The sequence below is a fragment of the Callithrix jacchus genome, chromosome 8 (assembly GCF_049354715.1).
Source record: "Callithrix jacchus isolate 240 chromosome 8, calJac240_pri, whole genome shotgun sequence".
NCBI classification, from domain to species: Eukaryota; Metazoa; Chordata; class Mammalia; order Primates; family Cebidae; genus Callithrix; species Callithrix jacchus.
The window spans coordinates 98,589,930-98,615,269 of NC_133509.1; the positions used below are offsets into that span (position 1 = coordinate 98,589,930).

A 25,340-nucleotide genomic window follows, 5' to 3' on the forward strand; every position below is an offset into this window, starting at 1 on the left:
CATGATAATGAATAATCTCATGAGATCTGATGTTTTTATAACGGGTTTCACTTTCTCTTGGCTCTCATTCTTTCTTGTCTGCCACCATATAAGACATGCCTTTCGCCTTCTGCCATGATTGTGAGGCCTCCCTAGCCACATGGAACTGTGAATCCATTAAACCTCTTTTTCTTTGTAAATTACCCGGTCTCAGGCATGTCTTTATCAGTAGCATGAGAATGGACTAATACACCATCTCTACAAAAAAATAGGAAAAAAAGAAAAAAAAAAAGGATTGAACAGGAGGGCTGCAGGTATAGAGGCCAAGAGGTATAGAGAAGGAAGTGGATACCAGAGATATGAGGGGGCAAATTTGGCAGGATTTGGTGGTGGATTGTACTTGAGAATGATAAAGGATTGGGGTGTCCAACCCACGAGATGGGAACATGGGCAAGGACTGGACTGGGGCGAGACAGGGCGGTAGGGTATGATTTTAGTCCCGCAATGCTGAAGTTGACAGGCAAGTACTTTTTTCCCTATAGTGATAATGTTGATTCTCCAGAGGGAGATGTGTAAAATAAAGTAATTGCAAGGTTAAGAAATGGTTGCTCACTGTGTATATGAGTTGTGTTAGCCAGAAATTACCTCTTAAACTCATTTTACTGATTCAATAAGCCAGAGCTTAGTCTTGGTGCTATTTGTTTTCCTTCCTTACTGTTTGTCTATTTATGGTTGGTTGCAAGAAAATTGTGTTGTAAATTATCCTCTGCTTTTTCTATTAGTTAATAGCCTCCCTTTTGTAGTAAAGTAAACAGGCTTTTTCCTGTTTATCCTTCAAATATCTTAGGCTTGTTTTTTGTTTTGATTGTGTGTGCCTGTGTGTTTTTATTCTCTTAATTTGTTTCTTTATTTATTTCTGTTTGTTATTGCCAAGAGAAACAATAGAAGAGGTGGCTTTATATTTTTAGTTCTCTTTCTATCAGATGGCAGCTTGATTAAGATTTTTTGGGTGGGCTGTTGGAACACATGGCTAAAATATGTTGCATTATTGTCTGAATTTAATTATCATCCTTACTGTGTCTGTCCTAGCTAACAGTAAGTTGTCAGTATTGTTGCAGGGAATGGCAACAGAGTCTCATTAGCACCTGCCTGTGACATAGTAAGAAACATTATTTGGTCTCTGCCCTTGGTTCCTGGCACTTAGCTCCTAAAACTCTTGGAATTTTCTGAAACACAGGGATGTTAGGAGCATCTTTTGTTCTAAGTTTGACCTTGGCTCTGGTTCCTGACACAGAGCTCCTAAAGCTCTTGGCATTTCCTGGTGATAGGACCATCTTTTGTTCTAATGAGGAGACTCTTGATGGCTCCTAGATGGCTTCAGGATGGAGTCTGGTTACCAGAAAGACCAAGCCAGATTAGAAATTTGGAACTCTTCCCACCCCTGTCTTCCAGAGGGGTGAGAAAAGCTGGCGATTGAATTAATAATTCATTTTATCTATGTGATGAAGCCTCCATAAAAATCTCCAAAGTGCAAGGCTAAAAAAAAATCTGTATCCTATGGAATTTATATTCTAGTGGGAAAGCCATATAATATACCAATAACAAATAAGTAATATAATACCATTTACGCAGTGTAAATCTAAAGAAGAAAGTAAATAGGGCCAGGCGCGGTGGCTCACACCTGTAATCTCAGCACTTTGGGAGGCCAAGGAGGGCGGATCACCTGAGGTCAGGAGTTCAAGACCAGCCTGGCTAACATGGTGAAACTCAGTGACAACTAAAAACATAAAAATTAGCTGGGTGTAGGGGTGGGGGTGCCTGTAATCTCAGCTACTGGGGAGGCTGAGGCAGGATAATTACTTGAACACAGGAGTCAGAGGTTGCAGTGAGCTGAGATTGTGCCACTGCATTCCAGCCTGGGCGACAAGAGTGAAACTCTATCTCAAAAAAAAAAAAAAAAGGAAAAGAAAAATTTTATCTGTAGAGATATTTAACTGAAGGCATCAGGATGAGCCAGCCATATGAAATGCAAGTAGAATACGTATTCCAGGATTCCGGGTTAGGGAAACAGCATTTACAGAACTTCATGAAATGAAGTTTTAGAGATAGACAGGAACCAGATTACATGAAGCTATGGGCCATGGTTATGGTTTAGATTTTAAAATACAGTGAGATGGGGCCAGACACAGTGGCTCATGCCTGTAATCCTATGGCTTTGGGAGGGTGAAGTGGGGATTGCTTGAGGTCAGGAATTTGAGATCAGCCTGGATGACATAGGTAGACCCCCCCATCCCTACAAAAAAATGAAAAAAGTTAGCTGTGCATGGTGGCATGTGCCTATGGTCCAGCTACTCGGGAGGCTGAGGTGGGAGGATCGCTTGAGCCTAAGAGGTTGAGGCTGCAGTTAGCGATGTTTCTACCACCACACATTCCAGCCTGGGCCATAGAGTGAGACCCTGTCTCAAAAAAAAAAAAAAAAAAAAAAAAGCAATGAGGTGGTTGTACAACTTTGTGAATTATACACTTTAAAAAGTGAATTTTGCCGGGCGCGGTGGCTCACGCCTGTAATCCCAACACTTTGGGAGGCCGAGGCAGGTGAATCACAAGGTCAAGAGATTGAGACCATCCTGGTCAACATGGTGAAACCCCGCCTCTACTAAAAATATAAAAAATTAGCTGGGCATGGTGGCGCGTGCCTGTAGTCCCAGCTGTTCAGGAGGCTGAGGCAGGAGAATTGCCTGAACCCAGGAGGCGGAGGTTGCGGTGAGCCAAGATCATGCCGTTGCACTCCAGCCTGGGTGACGAGCGAAATTCCATCTCAAAAAAAAAAAAAAAAAAAAGTGAATTTTATGGTATGTGAGTTACATTTCAATAAAAAAGTTGTTAATTAGAAAAAAAATCTCTAAAGTGTAAAGTTTGGATACCTTCTGGGTTTGTGAACACATTCATGTGCTGGGACCCTTCTAGACCTTGCCCTCTGTATGTCTTTATCTGGCTGCGCATCACTTTCCTTTATCATTATCTTTTTTTTCTTTTTAAAGACGGAGTCTGCTCTGTCGCTCAGGCTGGAGTGCAGTGGTGCGATGATAGCTCAGTGCAAACCTTAGCCTCCCAGGTTCAAGCAAGCCTCCCAAGTAGCTGGGATTACAGGTGCATGCCACCACACCTGGATAATTTTTTGTATTTTTAGTGGAGACAGGGTTTCACCATGTTGACCAGGCTAGTCTCAAACTCCTGACCTCAGGTGGTCTACCTGCTTCAGCCTCCCAAAGTGGTGGGATTACAGGTGCGAGCCACAGCACTGTATAATAAACCAGCAAACGTAAGTGATTCCATGAATTCTGTGAGAGCCATCATAGCAAATTATTGAACCTGAGGAGGGGTCTGGGGACTATAAATCCTGATTTATAGCCAAATCAGACAGAAATGTGGGTAACCAGGAATCAACTACCTGTGACTGGCATCTGAAGTAGGGGAATCTTGTGGGACCGAGCCCTTAACATGAGGGGTCTGCACTAACTCCCGGCAGTCAGTTTCATCTTTGAACAGAGGATACCCACTTGGTGTCTGGAGAGTTGGAATTGCTTAATGTTAGGGAAAAACTCACACATTTGGTATCAGAAGTGAAGTACTAAGAGTTGTAGGGCTGGGCATGGTGGCTCATGCCTGTAATCCCAGAACTTTGGAAGGCCAAGGTGGGTGGATCACAGGAACAAGAGATCAAGACCAGCCTGGCTGACATGGAGAAACCCCATCTCTACTAAAAATACAAAAATTAGCTGGACATGGCAGCACACGCCTGTAGTTCCAGCTACACCAGAGGCTGAGGCAGGAGAATTGCTTGAACCCAGGAGGCGGAGTCCACAGTGAGCCGAGATGGCGCCACTGCACTCCAGCCTGGGCGACAGAGCGAGACTCTGTCTCAAAAGAAAAAAAGAAAAAGATTTGTAATAGAGGAAAAGAGTGCTTTTCTTTCACAATGTCTTTTTGTTCAAGGTGTTTTATTAGTTGAAGAAAGAAATTGCCTAGGGTTTACTAAAATAAGAACTAAGAGAAGACATAGGCCTAGAATAACTGTTGCCAGTAAGTTATTTTCCTCCATGCAGTATGTCGGTTTTATCCTCAATACTTTTAGTTCTTCCTAAGTCTTTCAATCAGCCAATATTGAGGATTTTTTTTCCTACGTTACACTGCTGAGGGGAAGCAAAAACACAAAAGCAGAAAGGTTTAATTCCAAGTTGTTATGTTGAATAGGAGGGAAACCTATTAAGTTATGTATCAGAAGATCAAGTTACAGTCTTCAACTACTGGACTCCAGTGATCATCCCGCTTCAGTTTCCAGAGTAGCTGGGACCATAAGCATGTGTCATCATGCCTGGCTCTAAGATTGGCTTTTAATTTCTATTTTATGTCTGTAGGTACTGTTTGAAAAATGTTTATAAGCATTACAGATTACTTTGTAATAATAATAAGCAGAAAAGATTCAACAAAGTGTTGTCAGAGGTCAGAGCCAGAATAGATTATTTCTATTCATTTTAAGAAAGGGAACTTTGGGGCCAGGTGCCGTGGCTCACGCCTGTAATCCCAGCACTTAGGGAGCCCCAGGTGGGTGGATCACTTGAGCTCAGGAGTTAAAGAGCAGCCTGGGCAACATGGTGAAACCCTGTCTCCACAAAAAAATACAAAAATTAGGCATGGTGGTACACACCTGTAGTCCCAGCTGCTGGGAAAGCTGAGATGGGAGGATCACTTGAGCCCAGGAGTTCCAGGCTGCAGTGAACTGCGATTGCCCCAGTGTACACTCCAGCCTGGGTGACAGAGTTGAGACCCTGTCAAAAAAAAAAAAAAAAAAAAAAAAAAGATGTGTACCTTTTAAACTGGATATGTTCGATTTTAATAAATGTTGATTAAATGCTGACATTTGCTGGGTGATGGTGTTACTATGAACACAGAGAGATGGGAAAGAGTAGTCATTCCAGTAGCGTGGCAGTACAGAAAAGGGTGAAACATTGCTGGGGAATTGTAGATATCTCAGTTTGGTCAGAGAAATAGGATATGAGTAGAGGAGTCATGAAGCCGAGTTACAAATGACCTGGAACGTTAGGCTAAGAATTAATCATTTATTCAGTAAGGAATTAGGGAATTATCAAACAATTTTAATAAGGAGAGTGAAAGATCAAAGTAATGAATCTGGGGTCACATGCAATAAACCTGTTATTAATAATCCAATCATAGGAGGAGAAGAAGAGAAATTCTTGGATAGGAAGAGGTCATAAAGCTTCCTTGTAGTGCAGTTATGTGAAAATGAAAGCTAGTGATTCTTAGCCTCAGGTAACTGCTTTTGAACTCTTACTACCAGGAAGGACTCCCGGAGTCAACATTTTAGACCAACTTTTGGGAAGCAACTTTGATGAGACTTAGTAGCCATGGTAGTTTTATAATGAGCTTTAAAATGAAAATCCACGCCCTTTAATTAGCTTAACGCAATTTGCTTTCAGTTTAGTTCCCTTCTGGCTAAGCATAGGAGATGTCCGCTCACAAAAACAGACTGAATGAGGACAAACTCTGGGATTAAATGTATTTTTATGGTAATGACACTTAGAGAAAAATCTTTGGCTTCTGTGCCTCAGTTCTCAAGTCTAGGCAAATATTTTTCGAGGATGATAATCAGAGATACTCATATGGGCCAGAATAAAATTCACTGACCACATTTTCCAACATTATGTATGCATATTTGCCTGAAAAATCAAGAGAATTTCCCATTCTCTTTTCCTTAGCACTTTTACAGAAATGAATCATTGTAGTAGATCGCGTTAGTCTCTTTATTTCTTTGCTTTTCCTATCCCTAACATCTGCTGATTAAAAAGTCCTATTCTCTACATGCCATTCTAAAAAGAGTTTTATTAAGTTACTATAAGCACGTGGCTCTCAATTATTTTTTCCCCAATGGGTCAGCCTTTGAAAAGAACAAAAGGTTCCTTATCCTGCCATAGGGTGAGCTATTTGGCTCTGGTTCCCGTTGAATGCTGCCATTCAGGGATAAAGCAGTATGAAAAGGTGAGAAAAGTGTGTCAAGGGATAAATAGAACGGCCCATACGAAACCGTTTAATTGAGCTGCTACAGAGGTGTTTAATTGCACCTGGGACATCTCTGTTTACCATTAAGCAAAGGGTCTTTATTGCATTTAAAGGGTTCTGATTTCCAGGATGAAGAGACATTCTCTAAGTTCGGACAATGAGTTAAAAGCCATGCAGATTCCTTTCCAAATCTTTTTTCTGAAGCTTTCATTTGTGTACTGTTTCCTTTGCTAACTGGAGAATACCTGTGGGGATTTGTTCTGGCTGCTCCTCTTACTGTTTTTTTTTTTTTTTCCTTGTTTTATGAGAGTTTAATCAGATTAGGACAGAGGTAACTTCAACTCTTCCTTAGAAAAGTTTTGGTAATTTTAAATTCAAGTTTATGTGTCTATAAGGGGATGTTCCTCAGTTTACTCTGAGATTAGCTGCTCCATTTGAATGATCCAGTTAGAGCCCTGATTTTGTTACCACTTTTCTCAGCTAGGAAAGTTCATAGTCCCAGGTTGCTTAGTATAAGACCCCTTTTGTCTAGTATCCCGTGCAAATGAAATGACCCCCATCTTATTTGGAAATAGCTCAAAATGGCTGAGGTTTCCAGGTGGGCATGGATTACTAAGACTCTGAAGGCACTCAGTGCTCTTTCTGCATCTCACCTCCTCTGAGGTTGTCGAATCATGCTCCTCCCTCACGGTAACTCCTGATAATATTGCTGATTAGTTTCTTTTTTACACTTTATCATCCAGAAAGAAAAATCTCTCTTGGCCCCTTAAAAATAAGGCAGAGAGTAATCTTTGCTTTTTTGTCATCGTTGTTTGTTTTCATTTTGAATGTCTGCTCTAATGCTGGGAATGGATAGGGCCCTCTCTGCTTTTACATATGACCCTGATTAGTGTACGATGTGTGCCTATAACTTGATCCTGGAATCACGAAAACTTCTTCAGTAGTTTTTTTCTATTAAGACACAAAATTAGCCTTTGATGCATTTTTTTCGGTAAGTGGCAATATGTATTGGCAATATGTTTAAAAGTTTATCTTCTGATACTGGGGACAAAACAGTGGAAACATTTCTCATAGATTGTAGGAGATTTAGTATAATTTTGAATTATAGGCCAAAATTGTGGTGCTCTGGAATTATTTGGTTAAGAGAAGTGTATTTAAAACAGGAATAACTCTTAAAAGCCTGAATTATCCAGTTGGCTTATCAGAACACAATTTAGTTCAGTTAGCAATTATTGAGCACCCTATAAAGTGTAGATCAGTAGGCTGTAACTAATTTAAACTGGTAATACATAAAAAATGGAATGGATTACAAATGAAAATAATTCCAGTGAGGCTTGGTGCATCTTTAATTCTTACTCAGTTGCAATACTTACTAGGCAATTGTAAATACCACAAAATTCCATTTACACTGCTGGGCCTTCTTCTACTTCTTCAGCCAGAGCTCTTATCTGCCTCAAAATTTTTCCAGAACTTAAATTAGATGTCATACTTTTACAAATATTGCAGGTTAAACACCAACAATTTAATTCACTATGACTATTAGATAGGGATTAATAAGGGATAGAAAAGTCCAAGGAAAATAATGTAGTAGAAGGTAGAACAGACAACTTTAAGAGAAAGGACTGTGAACTCATAAAGGTAAATTTGCTTCAATATAGTAAACAAAATATAACAACCGCAATAATAATTAAAAACATTATCATTAGGTCACACTTGTAATTCCAGCACTTCAGGAGGCCAACGTAGAAAGAGTGCTTGAGTCCAGGAGTCTAATACCAGCCTGGGCAACACAGTCAGACCACATCTCTACTAAATTAAGAAAAGAAAACAAAATTTTTGTTTGTTTTTGAGACGGAGTCTTGCTCTGTTGCTCATGCTGGAGTGCAGTGGCGCTGTCTTGGCTCACTGCAACCTCCGCCTCCCGGGTTCAAGCGATTCTCCTGCCTCAGCCTCTTGAGTAGCTGAGATTACAGGCACGTGCCACCACGCCTGGCTAATTTTTGTATTTTTCGTAGAGATAGGGTTTCATCATGTTGGTCAAACTGGTCTTGAACTCCTGACCTCGTGATCTGCCGGCCTTGGCCTCCCAAAGTGCTGGGATTACAGGCATGAGCCACTGCACCCTGCCCAAAACATTATTATTATTTTAGAAAATATTTATTTAGGGCTTACTCTGGGCCAAGCTTTTCAAGGCGGTTGGGACATATCACAGAGAAAGCATCTTTGCCTGTGTCGTGGTACTTAAATTCTATTGAGAGGAGAGTGAGACATTAACAATAAACCTCCTGCATAAGTGATTTACCTGGAATGTTAGAAGAGATAAGCACTCTCGGAAAAACAACAACAGAACAGAGTAGAGCAGGACAAGAGGGATCATGAGTTGGGGTTGTTACAGCTTTAGATAGGACAGTCAGGGCAGACCTCTTAGATGAGGTGTTGTCTGAGCCAGGATTTGAAGGAGCTGAGGGACTTCGCCTGTGGATAACTGTAGAAAGAACATTCCTAGAAGAAAGAACAGCTGGTGCCAAAGCCCTCAGGTAGGAATGGGCTTGGGAGTTTGAGGAATACAGGAGGCCAGAGTGGTTGGAGCAGAAGGAGCAAGTGGGAAGCAGGGAAGGGCAGATGGTGCTGGGGCTTATAGCCATCATGGAGGGTGAAAGGAAGAGTCGTTGCAGGGTTTTAAGCAAAGGAGTTTTCTGATCTGAGTGAACATTTTGGCAGCCTCACTCTGCCTGCTCTGCTGAGCATAGTAGTTTGGGGCAGAGCTGGAAGGAAGACCTGTTAGGAGTCTGTCATAGTAATCCAGGTGATGGTGATGGTGACTTGGGCCAGGGTGGTGGTGATGGAATTGGTGAGAAGTGGTCATATCCTAAACATATTGTGAAGGTGGACCTAACAGAATATCTGGAGGCATTAAATATGAAACGTGAAAGAAAGGGAGGAGACGACCGTGATGAAGGAGGAACATCAGGAGTCTGGGTCCTGGAAGCAAGAGAGGAGAGTGATCATCTGTATCAGATGCTGCCGATGGGTCCAGCAGGATGAGGGTTGAGAAGGGACCTTGGTTTTAGTGAGAGTGAGTCATCGAGGATCTTGATTCGAGTGACCATGATGAAAAAGCCGTTTCAAGGCTGGGCACGGTGGCTCACGCCTGTAATCCCAGCACTTTGGGAGGCCAAGGAGTGTGGATCACGAGGTCAGTAGTTCAAGACCAGCCAGGCAAAGATGGTAAAACTCCATCTTTACTAAAAATACAAAAAATTTACTGGGCATGGTGGCACACACCTGTAACTGTAGCTACTCAGGAGGCTGAGGCAGAGAATTGTTTAAACCTGGGAGGCGGAGGCTACAGTGACCTGAAACTGCGCCACTGCACTCTAGCCTGGGTGATACAGCGAGACTCCATCTCAAAACAAAAAAAAAAGTGAATAGGGCCGGGCACGGTGGCTCAAGCCTGTAATCTCAGCACTTTGGGAGGCCGAGGCAGGTGGATCACGAGGTCAAGAGATCAAGACCATCCTGGTCAACATGGTGAAACCCCGTCTCTACTAAAAATACAAAAAATTAGCTGGGCATGGTGGCACGTGCCTGTAATCCCAGCTACTCAGGAGGCTGAGGCAGGAGAATTGCCTGAACCCGGGAGGCGGAGGTTGCAGTGAGCCAAGATTGCGCCATTGCACTCCAGCCTGGGTAACAAGAGCGAAACTCCGTCTCAACAAAAAGAAAAGAAAAAGCCTTTTCAGTGGAATGGCAGGGACCTGACTGTTATGGGTTCAATTAAGAGTGAGCGAGGAGGAGACCTGAAGACAGCGAACACAAACTGTTTGAGGAGCTTTGCCACAAAGGAGCAGATAAATGAAGCGATGGCTGGTGGGGAACTGGTGTTGAGAGAGGTTTGTTTTTGGTTGGGAGAATTAACAACATGGCTGTCTACTTATGGGGATTGTCTATGGGAGTGGAGGAAGATGATGATGCGGAAGAGGTAGGAGCAGAATGTTCTTGTATGGGAGTACACGCATGGGATATAGTGTACAAGTGAAAAGACTGGCTTTAGATATGAGTGAGGCTAGTTCATCTTTGCTGATAGGTTGGAGGCAGAGCACTTTTGCAGCTTGTTAGATGAGGGGGTGGGAAGCAAGGTCTCAGCTGAGTTTAATGATGGGAGAGGATGCATTGGACGTTTGAGGAAGAAAACAAGGGGTGATGTTGCCATCTGGGGAGGGAGAGAGGGTGGTAGAGTGTGATTACTGTCAGCGTGGAGGACCCAGTGGGGATGCTGGTGAGACCAGTGAGCACCGTTTAGTGGTTTCTCCGGCCACATTCAGCAGCCTGTGTGTAGGATGAAGTGCACAGAGCAGTCATGAAGTGTCAAGTGAATAGAACAAAATAGGTGAATTGCAAGGAAGTGTTGGTAATAATTGATCATGGAACTTAAAATGGATAGGAATGAAAGGTAGGACATCCTGGAGGTGAGGGAAACTAAAAAACAGGCAGTCAATGGCTTGGAGTTGTTGATGAACTGAAGGAATTGGAGTTGGGGCACTAGAGGGATTGAACTGAATTGAGATGCATGAAATTGAGATCATGGAGGAGTTGTTATTAATAACAATGCAGTCTAGAGTGTGACCATGACAGACAGGTGATTGATGCAGGGCAGAAGACAAGTGTATGGAGAGGAGGAATTTGGGAAACTGAGGGGCCACGACATTGGAAAGTTCATTGCTGTGTATATTGAAATTGCCAAGAATAAGGCCAGGTGTGATGGCTCACACCTGTAATCCCAGCACTTCGGGAGGTGAATTGGGAGGATTGCTTAAGCCTAGGACTTTGAGACTGGGCAACATCATGACACCCATCTCTGCAAAAAATTTTAAAAATTGGCTGGTCATGGCAGTACATGCTTGTAGTTCCAGTTGCGTGGGAGTCTGGGAGGTCAAGGCTTCAGTGAGCCATGATCACACCCCTGCACTCCAGCTTGAGCAACAGAGTGAGACCCTGTCTATAAATAAGTAAATAAGAAATGACTAAGAATTAGACCGGAGTTCCATTGGACAGAGTAGTAGTGGAGAAGGAGCAGAAAGGGTGGTAAATGATAGCGGTAGGTAACAACTGTGATAGCCAGGATAGTCTGATGACATGAGATTCAAAGCTTGAGCATTTCAGGGACAGAGAGGGTAGAGGATGGGCTGGAGGTGGCACGAGGAGCAAAGAAACTGTGATAGGAGGCCTGTAGGAGAAAGCAAAGCTGCCACTTGAGAGGACTGCAGGGGAAGTGGTATTCTCAGAGGAGAGCCAGGTTTTCATGAGAGCAGGAAGGCAAAGCCTCAACACCAGAGAGGGTATTGGGCACGGAGGGGATTTGCTGATGGTGCACCATGGATTTTATCATCTGTGGAAGTGTTTTAGGAGTTAAGGAGAGGTGGGAAATGAGAAAAGTTGGGATATACAGAGTTGTATGGGAATTAGAAAGAAAGAAATGAGAGGGACCTGAGAATTTAGAGTGTATCTGTGTGTGTGTGTGTATACATGTATGCTTGTGTGTGTGCATATATGTGCATGTATATACATGTATGCTTACGTGTGTGCATGTACATGTGTGTATGCATTGGGTGATACAAGCAAAGATAAAGGTATAGTGAGATGAGGCCTGGAGACCTTGAGGTTGATGGTGGCAAGGCCATGAGCATTGGGCACAGGGTGCATTGGGTATCTGGGCCTATTCTTACCCTGCCCATCCAGGTGAGGAGGCCTGGGGAGATGGAAGCTCAGTTCTTGAATGCAGGGCTAACTCTGAACTTCGGTGCTGAGAATGTCTGCTGAATATCGGGGTAGAGGGCTAGGGGAGGCCTGGCGTCAATGCAGGGGCCACTCCTGCTCACAGGGGCAAGGAGGGATATACTCTGAGGGTTCAGGTCTTCCCCTTGACTCCTACTTGTTTTTTTTTTTTCTTTTGAGATGAAGTCTCTTTTTGTTGCCCAGGCTGGAGTGCAGTGGCACCATCTTGGCTCACTGCAACCTCTGCCTCCTGGGTTCAAATGATTCTCCTGCCTCAGCCTTTCTAGTAGCTGGGCTGCAGGTGTGTGCCACCATGCCTGGGTAATTTTCGTATTTTTAGTAGAAACGGGATTTCCCCATGTTGCTCAGGCTGGTCTTGAACTCTTGACCTCAGGTGATCCATGGCCTCAGCCTCCCAAAGTGCTGGGATTGCAGATGTGAACCACAGCACATGGTCCTAATTCTTCAGTCAGTAAAAAATATTAACAACCATTGTTGTCAACAAACCCATGGTTATTTTTTTTTTTTTTAAATATCAACATGCTTTTTCTGAAACACTACTGGGACTAATATCTACAATTTAGACTAAATCCTGGAAAACTTGTAAACTGTGAAACAAAGGCGCACACCCAGCGTGACAGACCTTTGCAGCTTTAATGTGTGCAGGAGGTTTCTAAGGATACTGGTTTTATAACTGCTGATGTTCTTTCTTTGTAGCTGAACAGGAAGACACTCAGAAGAAAACCTTCACGTGCTGGATAAACTCACAGTTGGCCAGGGTAAGCAAACAAAGACCAAATCAGGTTATAAATCTATTTGTTACTCCCCATACCCCTTCTCTTTTGACCCCAAGAAGCCATTAAAAAATGGTACTGGTGATGACAGGTAAAAGGTTGTGGAATTGTCTTTTCTTGAAAGAATGTGCTAAAAGTTATCTTGATCTTGTTTAGATGTATTACTTACTCTTTGTCAACACAGAAAAAAAGGTACTTTTGTTAAGGATATGGGATAGTGCTGTAAAAATATTCAAATTAATCACATCTTTTGTAATTAATTTGAATCACAAAATTTTGGGAGCTGAATCACAGCACTTTGGGAGGCTGAGGCCTTGGATCACCTGATTTTGTATCAGGTGAAATACAGTAATGCTGATTTGCATGTAATGAATATTATGTATTAGAAACTGTCCTAAACTTTTTTTTTTTTTGAGTTGGGGTCTCACTGTTGCCAGGCGGGAGTGCAGTGGTGCGATCTCTGCTCATTGCAACCGCCTCCTGGGTTCCAGCGATTCTTGTGTCTCAGCCTCCCAAGTAGCTGGGACTACAGGCACGCGCCACCACACCCAGCTAATTTGTGTATTTTTAGTAGAGTCAGGGTTCACCATGTTAGCCAGGATGGTCTCTATCTCTTGACCTCGTGATCTGCCTGCCTCAGCCTCCCGAAGTGCTGGGATTACAGGAATGAGCCACTTTGCCTAGCCAGAAACTGTCCTAAACTCTTTAAATGTAATGATTATGACAACTCCCGACAAATGATTTCACAACATCCCTATGAGATAGATAGTAATATGCCTGTTTAAAGGTCAGGGAAACTGTGGTGCAGAGGAGTTATGCGACTTGTGTGTGGTCACACAGCTTATAAGTGATAGTGCTGGGAAATGAAACCGGGCAGTCTAGACTCAGAGGCCTTAATCGTAATCACTGTGCCATCCTACCACACTGATGCAAAGTGTCTAGAGTAACCTAGATACACACGATGAATGAGCCTCTTCTCACAGACTGCTCACACTGTTTTCTCTCTGTCCATTTCAACGTGATGCTTGTAATTCTAACAAAGGGTAAATACATAAGCAGCTTACTCCAGAAATGTAATCTGCTCTCCAGATGGGTCAATAGCGGCTGATACTAAACGTCTTTGATGCCACTTAGGTGCACAGGTTTTAAGCTCTCAGTGAAAGCTCCATGCAGAAAGGGTGTTGTGTTACTGGAAATGTGCCATGAGAGAAATTAAATTAGCTAGTTTTCTTATCATGTTTTGATATGAATCTTTGCATGTTCTCTCTCATTCTCTTAAGAAGAAAGTCATTATTGAATTTTAGTTTTTCACAAAGCACATTTATGATATTCTTAAAGGTATTGTTTTTGAACCAAAGTTTAAATGATTATTTTTCTTTTTAACTTCCGCAGCACACTTCTCCCTCGGTTATATCTGACCTATTCACAGACATTAAAAAGGGGCATGTCCTCCTGGATCTGCTAGAAGTACTTTCTGGGCAACAGTTGGTAAGATTTTTAAATGACACTGTGAAACTTTCTGTTGATTTACAAAAAATCTGTTTCATTTTTTCTGAGTAATATATTTGCTTGAATTTTGCAGCCTCGGGATAAAGGATCTAATACATTCCAGTGTAGAATCAATATAGAACATGCCTTGACATTCCTAAGAAACCGATCAGTAAGTATAAATTTCACTTGCAAATTCACAGGAGATGGCCGGGCACAGTGGCTCACGCCTGTAATCCCAGCACTCTGGGAGGCTGAGGCGGGCGGATCACCTCAGGTTGGGAGTTCAAGACCAGCCTGACCGACAAGGTGAAACCCCCGTCTTTAAAAAAAAGAAAAAAAAAAGAAAATTCACAGGAGAGATGAATGCTCTGGAATATTTCTTCCTTTTAACCTGCATTTCTTGTTTTCCAGATCAAGCTAATAAATATTCATGTTACTGATATCATTGATGGAAACCCATCCATTATCCTTGGCCTAATTTGGACAATTATCCTGCACTTTCATGTAAGTAGATTGATGATATAGAAATCATTTCTGCCCTACCACAGTATGAAGTAAATGTAATACAATAAATGTGACTTGACTAGATTCAGTCCTGAGCTTCTTCTATAAATAGGACCTCTGGAAATCTTGAACAGGTAGAAAATAATAGCAGACCTTTTGCCATTATTGTTGCTGGTTTTTAAAATTTTTTATTTGTTTTCATTTTTATTTTTGAGATGGAGTCTCACTCTATCACCCAGGGTGGAGTGCAGTGGTGCAATCTCAGCTTACTGCAACCTCCACTTCCTGAGTTCAAGCGATTCTCCTGTCAGCCTCCTGAGTAGCTGGGACTATAGACATGTGCCACCATGCCTGCCTAATTTTTATATTTTTAGTAGAGACGGGGTTTTGCCATGTTGGCCAGGCTGGTCTCAAACTCCTGGCCTCAGGTGATCTGCTTGCCTCGGCCTCCCAAAGTTCTGAGATTACAGGCATTAGCCACTGTGCCTGCCCTGTTGCTGTTTTTCAGTTGAAAGTTGAATGATGGATTATCATGGAATCCTGCATTATCCATAATATCAGTGCCAGTTTGATCACAACCTGCCATGATAAATGTTTGCTTCTTATGGTAGAGTAGAGAGTAGGAAGCTTCTGGAGTAAATGCTTGAAATATAACCACTAAACTTTGTAAAGCCTACTTATTTTGGGGGACCCCTGTTCAATCTGACTATGAATAATCCTACAACATCCAGTTCTATCCCAAGACTGACTTGTAGATTCATTTCATTTCACAGATATTTTTGAGCACTTACTATATGCTGGGTCTTGTATGAGGATATCAAGATTTAGTGATGGTTATAGTTCTGACTTTATAAAACATATGATTGATAAATATGTTTTTTCAGGCCTGGAATTCTGACATAGTGCAGGTTTTCTGCACTACCTAAAAGGTTGCATTTACTGTATGTCCATAATTATTTTGAAAATAACTTGGAAATAATACTTATTTTAGAGAAACTAGAAGATAGCGTAACTAACATGTAACATTTAAAACATGCAGAGACAGACGACATATTATTTCTGGATACATGCATTTGTAATTACAATGGAATAATATACACGAAGATGATGAAAACGAAATTTAAGATTGTGTTTTCTTTCCTGAGAAAGGAGAAAATGGGATTGGAGAGGGAAAGACAGAGGCTTACATTTTATTTCTTTAAGAAAATCTAAACCAAATATGGTAAAATGTTAAAATTTGATAGTTCATAGGCATTTATTTTTTTCTTATTTATTACAGCTTTCTGATATTTGAAATATAATTTAAAATTTTAATATAGATAAAAATTATCTAAATCTACCATTCACTGTAACTGCTATAAATAATTTAGTGTATAGTCTTTATGATATATACAGTAAGAATTAATGTATATTCATAAGTATGTATTTTAACAAATGGAGTCATCATGTTTGTTGTAAAGTACTATATTTCTTTTTTTTTTTGAGACGGAGTTTCGCTCTTGTTACCCAGGCTGGAGTGCAATGGTGCGATCTCGGCTCACCGCAACCTCCGCCTCCTGGGTTCAGGCAATTCTCCAGCCTCAGCCTCCTGAGTAGCTGGGATTATAGGCACGTGCCACCATGCCCAGCTAATTTTTTGTATTTTTAGTAGTGACGGGCTTTCATCCACGTTGACCAGGATGGTCTCGATCTCTTGACCTCATGATCCACCCGCCTAAGCCTCCCAAAGGGCTGGGATTATAGGCTTGAGCCACCGCGCCTGTCCGTAAAGCACTATATTTCATTAATGATAGTCAGAAGGCACATGATTATTTGTAATTATAGGTAATTTCAGATAAGAATGCCCTTAAGATCAAACCTTTGCAATACCATCTTAATTATTCTAGTGGGCCAAATTCTTAGAAGTGACATTGTGTCATAGGGTTTGCAAACTTAAAGCTTTCTTTTTGAGACTGAGTCTTGCTCTGTTGCCCAGGCTGGAGTGTAGTGGCATGGTCTTGGCTCACTGCAGTCTCTGCCTCCCAGGTTCAAGCTGATTCTCATGCCTCGGCCCCCCCAGTAGCTGGGATTACAAGTGCCCACCCCCACGCCTAGCTAAATTTTGTATTTTTAGTAGAGACGGGGTTTCACCATGTTGGCCAAGCTAGTCTCAAATTCCTGACCTCAAATGATCCACTTGCCTCGGCCTCCTAAAATGCTGGGATTACAGGCGTGAGCCACAACACCTGGCATTTTTTTTTTTTTTTTTTAATTAAAAAAATTTAAGTAAACGTTTGTTGATGTATATATAACATACACAGATAAAAATGAACAGGTCTTAGTTACACAGCTTGATAATATTTACAAATGAAACACACCCATATAATCACCCTGACAGATAGAAATATACAACTCTGCCAGCATCCCAGAGTGCCCCAGGTCCTTCTCCCAATCACTGCCCTCCTTTCCTAAAGATAAGCACCACTTTGAGCTTCATGGATAAGTGTATAGTCTTTAACTCCATACAAATGGAATTATAAATGTCTTCTTTTATGTACACTAAGTACTCTTTTGTGTTTGACTTACTTCACTCTACATCATATCTGTGAGATTTACCTGATTGTAGCAAGTATCAGTAAGTCTTTCTTTTTCATTGCTGTGCGTGAATATACAATTGTATGTATGTACCATTTTTACCATTGTATTGTTGATGTATATTTCTTTTGCTGCCAGTTTTTTTTTTTTTTGAAATGGAGTCTCACTCTGTCACACAGGCTGGAGTGCAGTGGCACGATCTTGGCTCACCACAACCTCTGCCTCCCTCCTGGGTTCAAGTGATTCTCCGGCCTCAGCCTCCCAAGTAGCTGAATTATTTGTGTGTGCCACCACACCCAGCTCATTCTGTATTTTTAGTAGAGATGGAGTTTCGCATTGTTGGCCAGGCCGGTCTCGAACTCCTGACCTCAAGTGATCTGCCTACCTCTGCCTCTGAAAGTGCTGGGATTACAGATGTGAGCCACCACAAGCAATCTGTTGCCAGTTTTTAGCTTTATGAATAAAGCTGCTAAGGACATTCTTGTATAAATCCTCATTTCCAACCTGTATCTAACTAGGAATGCAATTGATGGTCTTAGAGCCACATGATCTTTAGCTGTAGCCAAACAGTTTATCAAAGTGGTTGTTCCAGTTTACACTCACCAGAGTTTCTTGCTACTAATAGTTGGCATTTAAAATTTTTTATGACCGGGCGCGGTGGCTCAAGCCTGTAATCCCAGCACTGTGGGAGGCTGAGGCGGGTGGATCACGAGGTCAAGAGATTGAGACCATCCTGGTCAACATGGTGAAACCCCGTCTCTATTAAAAATACAAAAAATTAGCTGGGCATGGTGGCGCGTGCCTGTAATTCCAGCCACTCAGGAGGCTGAGGCAGGAGAATTGCCCGAACCCAGGAGGTGGAGGTTGTGGTGAGCCGAGATCGCGCCATTGCACTCCAGCCTGGGTAACAAGAGTGAAACTCCATCTCAAAAAAAAAATTTTTTTTATTTAAACCTTGATGTTATGTGTAATGATTTGTAGGTGTTTAAAAATATATTCTAGGCTGGGTGCAGTGGCTCAGGCCTATAATACCAGCACTTTGAGAGGCTGAGGCAGGACGACTGTTTGAGCTCAGGAGTTTAAGACCAGCCTGGCAACGTAAGGAGACCCCATCTCTACAAAAATAAAAATAAAAATAATTAGCTGGGCATGGTGGTCCCTGTCTGTCCAGCTTTTCTAGAGGCTGAGGTGGGAGAAGCACTTGAGTCCAGGATGTTGAGGCTGTAGTAAGCCATGACTGTGCCATTGCACACTAGCCTGGGCAACAGAGCAAGACCCTGTTTCCAAAAAACATATGTAGGTATAGATAAATACACACACATATATACTGGAGATCATATATTTATACATGTAATATATATGATCTTCAGTGTATGTATTACATATATAATATATATTGATATATATTCAACAAAGAACTTTTATCCAGTGTATATATGTATATGTATGTATACATATATATGTATACTTTTGTCCAGTATACATATGTAAAATATATATATATGTGTGTGTGTGTGTGTGTGTGTGTGTGTGTGTGTGTGTATATATATAATATACATACTGGAGAAAAGTTCTTTGTAGAATATATATAAATTGCAAAGAATTCTGACTCTGTAGCTTGCTTTTTCAGTCTTAATGAAGAAGCATTCATAATTTTAATAGTTTTAATGTATCAACTACTTTTGTGGCTTATACTTTTAGATTCCTTTTTTTTTTTTTGAGACAGTTTTGCTCTGTTACTCAGGCTGGAGTGCAGTGGCATAGTGGCATGATCTTGGCTCACTGCAGCCTCCACTTCCCAGGTTCAAGTGATTCTCCTGCCTCAGTCTCCTGAGTATCTAGGATTACAGGTGTGTACCACCATGCCTTGCTAATTTTTGTATTTTTAGTAGAGATGGGGTTTCACCATGTTGGCTGAGCTGGTCTTGAACTCCTGACCTCAGGTGATCCATCTGCTCAGCCTCTCAAAGTGCTGGGATTACAGGTGTGAGCCACCGTGCCTGGCCTTTTACATTCTTTAAGGACCTCTTTTACTGTGAAGTATTTTCTAGAACAGTTTTGTCCAATAGGATTTTCTGCAATGATGGGACTGTTCCATAGCTATATTGTACAAAACAGTGACCACTAGCCACTTGTGGCTGTTCAACACTTGAGATGTGGCTAGCATGGCAGGGGAACGGAATTATTCAATTAATTTGAATTTAAATCTCACCTGTGCCTAGTGGCTGTCATACTGGACAGCCCAGTTCTGAAAACTTGTTTTAAGTTTTATATTTAGATCTATAGTCTTTCAAGAATGAATTGATTGTCTATGTTGTATTGAAACAATCAAAATTTACTTTTTTCCATATGGCTATCCAGTTTACCCCACACTGTTTATTGGAAAACTCACCATTTTCTTACTGTGTTGTGTAGTGTCATCTTTATACATGAAGTCGCCCTATATGTGAGGCTCCTTTTTTTTTCTTTTTGTCTTTTTCTTTTTGAGTTGGAGTCTCACTCTATCACCCAGGTTGGAATGCAGTGGTGAGGTCTTGGCTCACTGCAGCCTCCACCTCCTGGGTTCAAGCGATTCTCCTGCCTCAGCCTCCTGAGTAGTATTTAGCCCACCACTGTGCCCAGCTAAATTTTGTATTTTTAGTAAAGACAGGGTTTCACCATGTTAGCCAGGCTGGTATCAAACTCATAACCTTGTGATCTGCTCGCCTCGGCCTCCCAAAGTGCTGGGATTACAGGTGTGAGCCACTGCGCCCAGCCTGTGAGGCTCCAATTTCAAATGACCTATTTTGGTTCATGACGTCTTTTTGCGCCAGTACTATACTTGGTTAATTTTGGTAACTATATAGTAAGTCTTGATATCTGATAGTGGAAGTTGTTTAACTTGTTCTTTAAGAAAATCTTCATTATTCTTTACTTTTTGCATTTTTATATGAATTTTATGAATAACTTGTTACACATGTGCATGCACACACATGCACATTTTCTGCTGGGATTTTTATTGGGATGACATGGAATATATGAAACATTTTGGAAAAAAGTTATGTTTAAAAAATACTACTTTTTCAATCTATAAATATATTTTAATCTGTTCAAAATATTTTCTAATGTTCTTTACTATTGCTTAGGCCTAGTGCAGTGGCTCACACCTGTAATCCCAGCACTTTGGGAGGCTGAGGTGGGCAGATCACAAGATCAGGAGTTCAAGACCAACCTGACCAACGTGGTGAAACCTTGTCTCCACTAAAAATAGAAAATTAGCCAGGCGTGGTGGCATGCGCCTGTAGTCCCAGCTACTCAGGAGGTGGAGGCAGCAGAATTGCTTGAACCTGGGAGGCGGATGTTGCAGTGAGCCAGGATTGTGCCACTGCACTGTAGCCTGGGTGACAGAGTGAGGCTTCATCTAAAAAAAAATATGTATACATATGGTGCTTAATTTCTGAATATTTGGAGATTTCGTCTTTTATATATTGCTGCTGACTAGAATTTCAGTGTGGTCAGAGAGCATACTCTGATTTCAGTCCTTCAGAATTGCTGCAGCTTGCTTTATGGTGCAGCATGGTCAGTTTCAGTAACTGTTCTGTATGCTCTTGAAAGGAATGTGGGTGTAGTGCTTTCCAGATCAATGCTAATCAGATGAAGTTTGTTAATTGTGTTGTTGACACACATTATTATTGATTGTCTGGTTAGTCTGTCAGTTGTTGAGAGAAATGTATTAAATGCTTTTATGTTTATGGATTTATCTGTTAAAATTTTGGATAGATATCATATTGCCCTCCAAAAAAATTGGGCCAATTTGTACATTTACTAGCAATATAAGAATGTCTAGTTTTTCATACTTTCACTATCACTGGATATTACCTTTACATTTCTTTTGCCTGTATAATATAGTAAAAGCTATCCTTTTGCTGTATATATTTAAATTTCTTAAATTACTAATGCAACTGTTTTTTGTAGATTTAATGGCGATTTTATTTTATTCCTCTGGACTTGTCTATCCATATGTTTGAGTAGCTTTTTGTCTACGTGTACATTTGTTCTTAATGGACGCATTTTACTTGATCCAGTCTCTAAAGATACTCTAGACTAGGAGCTCAATTTGGTTCAGTTCAATTCGGTTTGACAGGTGTTAAGCTGCCGTGAAGTGCTCGGTAAGCACTTTAGGGGGATGAATGTATACTGGCCCTCAATGTGGGACAGCCTGCCTGGGTGAGGGTAAGAAACGAATCAAGTCATTCCTTAGGAAGCAAAAGTGCAGTCCACATGGCAGATACTACTATGCAAGGATTTGCCCAGCACTCATTTCACCAGGAGTAAACTGTGACTGTCATAGGAGGCTTTTCAGGTCTTATTTTGACTGGAAATTTTGGCCCAATGCTGGTAACTTATGCTTTTATAAACTTGAAGTCTTATTTTGCCTTCCTTAGATTGAGAAGCTTGCCCAGACTCTTTCTTGCAATTACAATCAGCCTTCCCTGGATGATGTGAGTGTGGTTGATTCATCTCCTACCTCAAGTCCTCCAGCTAAGAAATGCTCCAAAGTGCAAGCAAGATGGCAGATGTCTGCAAAAAAGGCCCTTCTTTTCTGGGCTCAGCAACAGTGTGCCACGTAAGTAGTTTGCTATGACCATAAGAGACACACAGGGCGGCTGCATCAACCAATAGCACCTCACCACCCAAACACCACCTTACCACCCAAACCTCCCTCGCTTGCAATGAAGATTCTTACTCTCCCACTTCCTCTCAGTGCATCTTCCACATGTGGAAACCAGAGAGCTCAGCCACTTTTGGTTTCAAAGGCCGGAGTGTGGTATCACCTGGGTAAAGTAACTCATCTGTACCTGCTGTGTTTAGGCGGCCTGTTATTACATGGAAATAAAGTGGTACTTAAATGCCGGGCATGGTGGCTCACTCCTGTAATCCCAGAGCTTTGGGAGGCTGAGGCAGGCAGATCTCTTGAGGTTAGGACTTTGAGACCAGCCTGGCCAACATGGTGAAACCTCATCCCTACTAAAAATACACAAAAAATTAGCCTGGTGTGTTGGCACATGCCTGTAATCCCAGCTGCTTGGGAGGCTGAAGTGGTCAAATTGCTTGAACCTGGGAGGTGGACGTTGCAGTGAGCCGAGATCATACCACTGCACTCTAGCCTAGTTGACAGAGTGAGACTCTGTCTCAAAAAAAAAAAAAAGTGGTACTTAAATATTGTTTTCTTTATGCACAGTTCCCCTATGCATCTGCAAAGTAGATTTAGATTTAAAAAATTTTACCACAGGCCGGGCGTGGTGGCTCACGCCTGTAATCCCAGCACTTTGGGAGGCCAAAGCTGGTGGATCACGAGGTCAAGAGATTGTCCTGGTCAACACGGTGAAATCTTGACTCTACTAAAAATACAAAAAAAATTATCTGGGCATGGTGGCACATGCCTGTAATCCCCGCTACTCAGGAGGCTGAGGCAGGAGAATTGCCTGAACCCAGGAGGCGGAGGTTGCGGTGAGCCGAGATCGCGCCATTGCACTCCAGCCTGGGTAACAAGAGCGAAACTCCGTCTCAAAAAAAAAAAAAAAGTACCACAATAAGAGCTCTTTAAAAGACAGCATGGTATCTTAATTGTATTCCCAGGACCTAGCCTAATGTGATTTTATGGCATGTGCTCCCTAAACGTGTGTGTGTTGAATGAACGAATTAACAAATGAGTGATAAGGCCAGGCTCACTGGGTCACTGGCTCACACCTATAATCCCAGCACTTTGGAAGCCCAAGGCAGGTGGATCACAAGGTCAAGTGATCAAGACCATCCTGGCCAACATGGCAAAACCTCATCTCTACTAAAAATACAAAAATTAGCTGGGCATGGTGGTGGTCGCCTGTAGTCCCAGCTACTCAGGAGGCTGAGGCTGGAGAATTGCTTGAACCTGGGAGGCAGAGGTTGCAGTGAGCCGAGATTGTGCCTGCGTGACAGAGTGAGACATCATCTCAAAAAAAAAAAGAGTGATAAGTAACCAGATGTGATGGTGTACAACCATCAGCTTATATATTAAGCTTATATATTAAGAGACCTCAGAGTTTGGAAACAGCTCAGTTTGGAAGCACAGAGACCAGACAGTGCTTTGTCGCCCAGGCTCGTGTTCAGTGGTGCGATTATGGCTCACTACAGGCTTGACCTCCCAGGCTCAGTTGATCCTTCCACCTTAGCTTCCTGAATAGCTGAGACTGCGGTTGTACACCATCACATCTGGCTAATTTTTGCATTTTTTTATAGAGATGGGGTTTTGCCATGTTGCCCAGGCTGGTCTCAGACTCCTGAGCTCAAGCAATTCACCTGCCTCTGCCTTCCAAAGTGCAGTGATTACAGGTGTGAGCTACCACAACAGGCTGGAGTATGCATTTTTAAAAATTGGGGATAATGAAGGAAAGTTAGTGCTCATATATATATTTTAACAAAGAAAAATGTTTTCTGTTCTTGGGAGACAGTTTACTTTTTCATTGTAACCGATGTCTGAGATGGAGTTTAGGAAGAGCTGTAGAGTTCAAAAGGTATTTCTTATCACATCATAGCATTGTTAGGTTATAAATATGTAGCTAAGCCCTTTCAAATTCAGGATTTGAGAGTAAGTCCTTCCTGCTGAAAGGCCAAGATGGAGCTGAATTTCTGCCTTCAGCCTTAACTTTTATTCTTTTTGAGGGGGAGTTTCCGCTCTTACCATCTAGGCTGGAGTCCAGTGGCATGATCTTAGCTCACTGCAAACTCCACCTCCCAAGTTCAAGCAATTCTCCTGCCTCAGCCTCCTGCGTAGCTGGCATTACAGGTGTGTACCACAATGCCCAGCTAATTTTGTATTTTTAGTAGAGATGGGATTTTACCATGTTGGCCCAGGCTGGTCTCGAACTGATCTCAGGCGATCCGCCCACCTTGGCCTTCCAACATGTTGAGACTGCAAGCGTGAGCCACCATGCCCGGCCCAGCCTTACTTTTCTTTAGTTGCCATTCATCCTCTGAACATACATAACCTTATATGGAGGCTTAAAGTACATTAAATGAATTGTTTCTTGAATCGCCTAGAGATAACTATACTCCAGTTTTATAAATTTTAATAATCCCGAACAGTATTTGTGAAAAGAATTATGTCATACTCAGATTTATTTCATTTATGCATAAATAACCTTCAAGTCCTTTCAAAACTATATATATTTTACCATAGTGTGTCTTTTCTTCATGTCTTCCCACTTTCTTCGTTTTCAACTATAAAGCTTATGCTAAGTTTATTTTTGTGGGGTTTTGCCATGTTGCCCAGGCTGGTCTCAAACTCCAGGTTGCCCAGGTGCTAAATTTAGCACCTCTTTTTAAGTAATTCATCATGAATTTATCCTAGTTTTGACCATCATTACTGGTATTATTAGATAACTTTTATTTCATTATTCTGTGTTATATTTCAGTAAGACTGTTTTGTAAGTAATATGTTGTATTTTTTCATTTGTGAAACAGATGAATTAGGCCTCATTCCCCACATCTAAATGAGCGTTGATCCTGCCAACCAGGAGCCTAATTCCACCTTCTCTAAGGTCTGGCAGCGGTATTGGCTTTGGCTCATCAGTGCAGAGCTGACCTCAGCTGCAGCCACCATCCCTTTAGGTATTATTAGGTTGGTGCAAAAGTGATTCTTGTTTTTGTCATTACTTTTAATTACTTAAAAGTAATTGCATTACTTTTTCCATTGCTTCTAATGGTAATGGCAAAAGTAATGGTACTTCTTTTGTACCCACCAAATAGTTTAGCTTAGTCTTGCACACTCTAAAGTCAGAGAGTACCTGGATTTGAAGTCCTGGCACCCTGTACTTTCTAACTGGTGACTTTGAACACCTTATCTCTTTTTGTAGCAGTCTCTTCAGTCATAAAATCTGGACAACAGTAATGTCATAGGTCGTTGTATGCATGATAAGAATTAATTTTTAAAAAAACATTTAGAACAGTTTCTGGATGAAGTAGGTACCACAAACGTATTTGTTAGACAACACAAAAATGACGGCTATGTGACTGCTATGTAGTTTATTACAGTCATAGTTTTAAGCTTTTTTTCTCTAAGTAAACAGGAAGACCCAAGTCATCTGAAGCAGACTATTTTCTGAGTAGCTTTTATCATTTGATTAA

At 41.6% G+C, this 25,340-nt stretch overlaps 1 protein-coding gene across 6 annotated transcripts in view; it reads left to right on the top strand.

Annotated features, from left to right (window-relative positions):
* SYNE2 (spectrin repeat containing nuclear envelope protein 2) overlaps nucleotides 1-25,340 on the top strand; it is a 378,817-nt gene that overhangs the window by 83,114 nt on the left and 270,363 nt on the right. For all 6 annotated transcript variants that reach the window (XM_035260694.3, XM_035260695.3, XM_035260693.3 and 3 more), the window contains 5 exons: nucleotides 12,550-12,611; nucleotides 14,019-14,114; nucleotides 14,209-14,286; nucleotides 14,529-14,621; nucleotides 21,620-21,801. In XM_035260694.3, the coding sequence (XP_035116585.3) occupies nucleotides 12,550-12,611; nucleotides 14,019-14,114; nucleotides 14,209-14,286; nucleotides 14,529-14,621; nucleotides 21,620-21,801 (511 nt within the window). The remainder of the gene's footprint in view (nucleotides 1-12,549; nucleotides 12,612-14,018; nucleotides 14,115-14,208; nucleotides 14,287-14,528; nucleotides 14,622-21,619; nucleotides 21,802-25,340) is intronic.